This window comes from Cervus elaphus, chromosome 17 (assembly GCF_910594005.1).
Source record: "Cervus elaphus chromosome 17, mCerEla1.1, whole genome shotgun sequence".
Taxonomy (NCBI): Eukaryota; Metazoa; Chordata; class Mammalia; order Artiodactyla; family Cervidae; genus Cervus; species Cervus elaphus.
The window spans coordinates 23279290-23287700 of record NC_057831.1 but is presented as its reverse complement, the minus strand read 5'-3'; the positions used below and the strand labels follow the sequence as shown (position 1 = coordinate 23287700).

Genomic DNA, 8411 nt, shown 5'->3' with positions numbered 1-8411 from the left:
TGCACCCTGACCTAGATTGCTTTGAGGCGGGGAAATTAGTTCTCTCGTGCTTTTAAGGTATGGGTATGGTCATTTTGTCACACGCAATCTATTCTAACACTCATTACAAACTCAGTGGCAGAATGCAGTCATCTCCAGGGTACGTGGAGACTGAGTCGGGGAACTTCGAAGGGCATGCTGGGTAAGAGCCAAAAATCAAGTTTGGCTGGAGAGAACCAAATATCAGATGGAAAAAGATGTACTAGATCATGTGAGCCCTCTCTACAAGGCTTACTAACTCATACTTAACAGGCATGTAACTGAGCCTAGAGACTGTTTAGGCTAGTTTGTGCATATGCTAGTTAAGTAGGGGTCTCTCAATGCCCATGTAACTCACTTTGGCCTGCCTTTTATTTTATAAAAGCTGGAAAACAACTCTCAAATTCCCAGCCTTCTTTGCTTCTCGAGCTGGTCAATGAAATAAATGTAAGTTGAAATCTCTGAGGTTTTCCTTCTTGGATAGAAAGCTGAGGCCTCTCTGAAAGGCTTTTGACTTTTGCTCTTTTCTCCTGGAATGCAGTTGTGATGCCTAGGGCCATGGCAACCATATTGTGACTTGGTGAGGTCAGAAGCATACATTAAAGACAGCAGGGTGAGTGAGAGAAGGGACTTGGTTCCTTGAAGAGAGCCTCAAGTTGACAGTGTTACCATGTGACAGGCTGTCCTATAGTAACCATTACTGTTGAAAATCAGCTCTCTGAACTTCTCCTGTGAGAAAATAAACTTCTTTAGATCATGCTTTTTGCTCTCGGAGTGAATGCGTATTTATAGTAATCACAGTGGCTTGGAACAAAGACTGTGAAGTCAGAAGGATGAAGGAAAGTCCCACATCTTTCCCTCACTAGCTGTCAGTCACTTAGCTCTACAAATCTCAGTTTTCTCATCTGTAAAACAATCATAGCACTTACCTCAGGGATGTCATGAGGAGGACAGACTCGGCATGTGAAACCTTCAGTACAATATACTAGTTTTGTACTTTGTTGTTTGGTTGTCGTGTCCGACTCTGTGACCCCATGGACTGCAGGACGCCCCGCTTCCCTGTCCATCACCAACTCCCGGAGTTTGCTCAAACTCATGTCCATTGATTTGGTGATGCGGTCCAACCATCTCATCCTCTGTCGTCCCCTTCTCCTCCTGCCTTCAATCTTTCTCAGCATCAGGGTCTTTTCCAATGAGTCGGCTCTTCCCGTCAGGTGGCCAAAGTATTGGAGTACTTAATAAAAGTGTTTTTGTACTTAATAAGCATTATTAACAATTCAATTATAGTGGATAGCAAATATTGTCCTTAAAAAAAAAAAGGCACCAAAACCCAAAACACCTTGGCCTAGTTTTTGGTAGCAGAACCTCATTGCCCTACTGTAGTTTATAATGTTGAGTCTAATGATCTGAAACCATTATCCAGCTGTGCTCCTTGCTTTAATAACAATCCTTTTTCTTTGACTTTTGAAGATTTTGGAATGCACATTTTACGAACATGAGAGTTCCCTGGTCAAGGACAATTCTGATACTTTTTCTTGAGGCAGCTTTCTTGAGCCTTCCTTCATCCCTTGATCTTCAACAGTAGGGGTTACTTTATGACCACCTGTCACATGGTAATGCAAATATCTGCCTAACCATTTGTATTCAGTGGACTAAATTTCTCCAAAGCTAGGGACTGTAACTTTTTCACTTTATATTGTGATCAGTTTATATTAAAACTATATATGTTATTTGTTTTCCAAATACAAAAAGTTCTACAAAGGCGGTACATGTGGGTGCCTAGACCGATGATGAGCACGTAGTAGATGGTTGTTTATTTGCTGAATATGAATGGTAGGGTCTAGGTAATAATTCTGCGAGGCTCAAGAGCATGTTTCCTATGAATATTTTGTCTTCTTTGGTCATAATTTTGCTTTTCAGATCATTTTAGTATTGTCTGACCGTAGTATTTTTTTTTTTTAACATTCTCACGAGTTTCCATTGCTGATTTTCATAATCGTTCCTTTGCAGTCACTCACAATATTGAAACTCATTATCATTAGAGGTAAACAACATACCAAGGGAGATGTCAGAGAGATGGAGGAACAGAAGCTCTCTTTCCCTAACAGACACGGACTTAACAACAATATATGGGCCAAAATACTTTTGTGAAAACTTCAGAAGCCAGTTAAGAAGGGCTTCCCTAGTGGCGGTACCCCAGGTCAGGGCAAAGCTGGGAACGGCCCCACTGAAGCAGGTGAGAAGAGCTGTTTCACTTCACCTGCACCCACCCCTCCCTTGGCTAGCACAGCTTAGCCCCGGCTCAGTTTCTCCATCACGGGCAGTAGGGGAAAGAGGAGAGTGGAAGGTTCACCCCAAGTGCCAGCTTTCTGAGGGGCGTCCGAGTGACTGGTCACTCTCCCCGACTCGGAGTGTGGATGGAACCGGCATGGTTTGGCACCAGAGAGCCTGCAAAGACTGGTGTGGCTCTGCAGTCAGGACCAGGTGCCCCCTGGAGGCTTCATTCTTGGGAGGGAGGAGAAGATAGGGTGTCTGGTGTCCCAGCTTTCTGAATGGCTGCACAAGAGACTGGTTTGTGTTTTGCCTGACTTGGGGTGCTGTTGGGGAAGCTGATATACTTTGGACGCCTGGGGGCCAATGAGAAAAAAGGACAGTGGTGTGACTTGCTGCTGCAGCACCAAAGAGCCTGCAGTACTGCAGACAGACACCAGAGGGAGATCATGAGCTCCTGAAAAAGAATTTGGCAACCCTCTCTAGTTGGCAAATCTCACACACAAGCCCAGAGAAGTGGCATACCCCTCAAAGGTTTCAGAGGCCCCCCAGAATCTATAAACGAGCTGATTGATGAAGATGTTTCCCTGTATGACACTAGAAGAGGTGGCTGCTTTTTTTCAAATGCATAAAACCCAGCAAAACATCAGAAGGCACACAAACATAGACTATTGAGAAACAAGATAAATCTCCAGAAACAAACTAAAAAAAAAAGTTGATGTAAGAATCACCTATCAAAGAATTAAAAATAACAGAAGCTCAATGATCTATAAGAAATATAGACAACTAAATGAATTTGGGAAAATAATGCATGAACAGCATGAAAATATTAACAAGTAAATAGAAACTATGAAGAAGAACCAAACAAATTCTGGTGCTGAAGAATAATCAAATTGCAAAATTCACTAGAGGGGTTGAACAGCTGACTTGATCAAGCAGAAGAATCAACAAATTGGTCATTTGAAATTATCCAGTCAGAAAAGCATAAAGGAAAAAAGAAAAGTGTAGAGAGCCTAAGGTACTTATGGGGCATACTTAGTGGACCAACATATGGTGGTACTTCCAGAAGAGATGGGGACAGAAAGTTGATTTGAAGAAATAATGGCCCCCAAACTTCCCAAATCTGAGGAAGGAACCGGACATCCAAATTCAGAGAGGTAAGCAACATTCTGTTAGACTGGAAACCCGATGACTAATTTTATTTTTAATGGCCTTTAGTTTCCCTGGAGAAAGGAATGGCAACTCACTCCAGTATTCTTGCCTGGGAAATCCCATGGATAGAGGAGCCTGGAGGGCTACAGTCCATTGGGTCACAGAGTTGGACACGATTGTGTGACTGAGCATGCACACAGAGCAGTTTTTTATTCAGGTGAACTTACCTACTACTCAATCATCTGGGGGAAGCAGACATCGTAAAGAATCAAGCCTGCTGTGCTGTTATAGTGTCTTGTTTGGGTAACGGTGGAAAGGAGAAACAGGCCCAGGTGGGAGGATTAGAGGAGGGGACACTTTCCCCTTAGCGTTAGTGAATTCCCATGGCAGTGTTAAGATAAGGGAAAATATCCAATCCACAGACTTTAGAATGATGACTGTGATGCAATTCATAATCTCTTTCTCTGAATAAATATTCTTACCAAAGAGCCAAGAATGTCTTGAAATCACTAACTCTGTTCTAAGTGCATCTTGCTGTTTTGTGTGGTTTTTCAAAATCGCATGATATAAAGTATCAGATACTTTCTAAAACCATAGTTCCTTATAGGCCAGAGACCCCTCTGGGGATATGACAAAAGAACGTATGGACCTTAGTATCCTAGAAAAATGGATCCAACATAAAAGTTAATATTAAACTTCAGAGGTTTTACAGCTGCATGAAGTCCAGATGCCTTGAGTATCTGTGGGCACCTCAGGTTTAGAAAACTTTACCTTGATAGAAACTCTGGCGCCGTTTCCTTGTGTCTAAAATTGAAGGGCACAATAAATTGATGTGGTTTTTTTCCAGTTGCTAATGAAGTGCAACCGACTACAAAGTCTAATAACAAACCAATTTAGAGTGCTTGCATAGGGAGTGGGGTGGGTTGTAACTGGAAAGTGAGAAACAACTTCCATAGCTGTTACAGCAAAAGGAAGATTAAAACTAGAAAATGCCGAGGCTGGATCACTTGCTATCCCTTAACAGCCTAAATATGGAATGCATGTGTGTGTTTTTACAGCAAAATTCTGAAAGTCAACACAGAAGAAGAGAGGAGGGCCAGCTATACCCGGAGTATCCCACCAAGAAACCATCAGTTAAATTACACGGTGCTGTGATCTAGAACAACTAATCAAACATTTACTGAATGTTCAAGGCACTAAAAGAGTCTGTAATTTTGTTAATCAAATGATACTTTATATTAATTTATGAATTATGCTTTGGAATTCTCTAAGTCATAAATGGATAACTTCGTATTAATAAAAATATATACATTTTATGTATACATGGGAAGATTGGAAATTTCCTTCAATAACTTTATTCTTTATAAAACATATAAATAAATAAAACTTTTCATCTTCTAAAGGATTACCACGTTTAAGAAGGTATATTGCTATCAGCATTCTAGATTATGGGAATGCATCCCATTCTTTCATCTTCCAATCCTAGTGGCAAAGTGGGAACTGAACTGAAGTTGGACTGTGACATGACTGCCAGGGACAGACACATAAAGACATGAACAGACATTTCCAAACATGGAACGCGGGGCCGCCAGAAAAGCGGCACAGTGGAGTCTACTGAGTCTTGCACTCCGGCACATCTTTTCCTGACGACATTTGCCAAGGACCTGGCTGGGGATTCTCGGTCTCCACTTCAGCAGTTTGTTCTTCTGAGGAGGAAAAAAAAAAAAATCAACAACAAAAGTAACCTTAGTGAAAACATAGACAAAACCCAAATACAACTGAAGTGGAAAGGATGATGTGACAGTAGACATATGAAGAATAAAACATGGCCCTTCAACACGGTCATTAACTTCCTTGTTAAAAAGGTATACTTCACTTCATCAGAGTTGAAGATGTTTATTCCCCATTTTCTCATAAAATGAATGGTTAGAAAAACCATATTGTACATAAAATCTAGAAGTAATAAATTTTCAGTTGGAATCCATCAATCTGAGAAGCAAAGTGAATCAAACAGATAAGCTGAGTTTGGTTTTCCTTTGTCCTATTTCTAGGGAAAAAACTAGTGTGCTATACAAATACTATGTATTTTAGAGAATACTTAGCCATTGTTGGAAAGCTTTCTTTGAAGCTTTAAAAAGCATTTTAACTCCATCTATTTATTTATAAGTAATAATTGTTTTAAAATTATATATGCATAAATCTAGGATAGCTGATCTTGAGATAATGAAAATTTCCTTTTATAATTAAAAAAACTGACAATTTTTTGGATTGATATTTTATTAATACTAATTCAAGGATTATGTCTTTTAATTCTGAATTGGTGAATTTTTGATTTATGTATCCCCCAGCCTTTTATTTCACTTAAAAATCGTACCAGAAAGATCCACGTATTGATAAAAAAGACTTAAGCATTTTTATTTGCAGTTGGATTAGTTCATATTATGCATGTGCCTTTGGCACTGTCAAATAAAATCAAGAGGTGATTATAAAACTTATCAGTTTTTCCAAAGACTCTTCTAAAATGGTATGTGTATGTGTGTGTGTATACACCAAAAGCTCTATGAAAGTGCTAACTAGTGGAAGGTCCTTAAATGTTTGTTAAATACTATTCAAAGAGCTGAATAGTTTCAGTTTTTTTTCCAAATTGCTTTGTTCCTTACTATCTCCCTAAGAGCACTGTCAAGGTGCTGACTTGATCCAATTTTGATGTGCAGTTGATGAGAATGAACTGATTCCTTCTTTGTCACAGTTCCCATATTCTTGCCTGGAGAATTCCATGGACAGAGGAGCCTGGAGAGATATAGTCCATGGGGTCGCAAAGAGTCAGACACCACTAAGCGACTAAAACTTTCACTTTTCAGAGCTCTCATACACCCTGGCAACCTTTGCTCAGAGCTTTAAATAGCTGGCAGCCGCCTCTTTTGAAGAAGTTTTTTTTATGTTTCTACAAATGCATAGTAGGGTATTTCTGACAGGTGGACACACTGTCACTCCTGGGCATGTGGTGGGAAAGGCTAAGACACAACATATCACAGAGCTTCTCCCGCCACGTCCCCCATCTCTATGGACAGTGCCTCTGCAGAGCTGGGGTGAGCCTGATACCTGACACCCATTTCATCCAATCAGGCACTGAGCCTGCTGATTCTGCCTCCAAATCTCTCCCACCTGTCACATCTCCTAGACTCTGCTGTACCTGGCCAAGTTCACGCTGCCCCCTTGCTCAGGCACCTGTCAAACTCTTGCTCCCATGATTTGTGGGTTACCTTACAGCTGAGGCAGTGTGTTCCCAATGTATGCGTCATCACGCTCCTCTGCTCTTGTCTGAAACCTGAAGGCTTCCTCCATATGCTCTCAGGATCAAGTTTAAATTCTTTCACACTCTCCACACAGTCCTGCAGGTCTGGCTCTTAACTCCCTTCTCCGGTTCACTGGCTCCATCCACAGAAGCCTGTGTTCCTTGCACCCTGGCCGCGTCATACTCCTTCAGCCCTTCCCCCGACTGAGGGCCCTCCTACTCTGGCTGGGGCGGTTAATGTTCTATCTGTAAATGCTCTGCCCTCCTCTCTGTTCAGCTAGCTCCCGTTAACCTGTTAGAGCTCTGTTAGAGCTCAGTTCTCTTTTTCAAGGAAGACTTCCGTGATATTACTAAATCAAAAACCTACTGTAAGCCTCAGAGCCTTCTGCACTCTAGAATTTTCACTTTGACTACCTGATTGCTGTCTATATCTGTTACACTGTAAGCTCTTGGCGGACAGGAACTGCATCTAGTTTTGCTTATTACTTCACCATTAGGGTATAATATGAATCACAGAGTTGACAGTAAAGAATTCTGTTGACTGAATCAGTAAGTAAATGATACAAGTCTATGATCTGGCTTGTGTAAAATGAATATAATCCTACTGGAAATACTGGCCCACTGAATTCATAAGAAAATCTTTTTCAGTAAAAGTAGTTTTGTGCATAGGGTAGTGTCCTTATGTCCTTGGGAGTGCTGCTTGTCCATTTCAGGGAAAAGATGACAGTTTAAGACACAGACTTCACTCGGTAAAAAGTGACTGCACTTCAGAGAATCTTTGTCCCCCGAGAAAGTAATGAAGTCTCTGCCCCATGAGCTTGGTCTGCTCCATCCTCTCCTGTTGATACTTGCCCTGTGGGGTCACGTGGTAAAGAGAAGTTCCAACTGTTATCCCCGCATTTCTGAGTAACCAGTATATTTACCTACCTGGACAAAGGCCTAAACCTGAGTTATCAAAATAGCGAACTGGAGGAGGTACTGGCAAAGACTTTGATCGGTTATCAAAAAACCAAGATTTCGGCGACTCCTTTGGCATAGGATCTTGGATATTCCGTTCCTTGCATTGAGAAGACATATGGTGTCTCTTTTTAGGTGTCCCAGTCACTTTAGGAGACTTTGGAGAATTCTCACAAGTTACTTCTTTGTGAACTTCTCTTTTAAGAGTTCTCTCCTTCCATGTCTTGACCTCACTGGAAAGATGATGATAATTGCTTAAATGTGGTAGTGGTGGGCGAGAGGGAGAAGCAGGAGAAAAAAGGAGACCACAAGACTGCAATTCCTGCAATGTATTCACACTTAAGTTAAAAAAAATGTTTTTAAATTGTGGTGTGTGTTAAAATATACGTAACATAAAATTTAGCATTTTATCATATTTACATTCTAGTTTCAACCTAATGCTTCCTGTTTGGACTGTTTCCACAGTTCAGAAAATGAAATGAGGTCAGTATAAACTGAGTAATTGTAGTAAATCTCCATAATCATGGGGTTTTGAAAAGAAATGATATCAGATTTTTAAATGAATCGATGATATGATCTAGTGTATTTTGTGGCCATAATTTGATAAATTAGTCTCTGGGGTAGATGACTGTAATCTATCTGTTATTTTAAGAGAAATAATTCGTGGTGCTTTTCTGGATTCATTATATTCTTGCTTCATAGAGGAAATGCTACCAGC

At 40.7% G+C, this 8411-nt stretch overlaps 1 protein-coding gene across 4 annotated transcripts in view; it reads right to left on the bottom strand.

The window, feature by feature from the left end:
- Positions 1-4779: 4779 nt before the first annotated feature.
- The window catches only part of CENPE (centromere protein E), a 78762-nt gene continuing 75130 nt past the window's right edge, over positions 4780-8411 (bottom strand). For 3 of the 4 annotated variants that reach the window (XM_043871246.1, XM_043871247.1, XM_043871249.1), the window contains 2 exons: positions 7664-7926; positions 4780-5147 (listed from right to left, as the gene is read on the bottom strand). In XM_043871246.1, coding sequence (XP_043727181.1) covers positions 5053-5147; positions 7664-7926 — 358 coding nt within the window. In that variant the 3' untranslated portion in view covers positions 4780-5052. The remainder of the gene's footprint in view (positions 5148-7663; positions 7927-8411) is intronic. The other variant, XM_043871248.1, reaches the window with a different exon arrangement.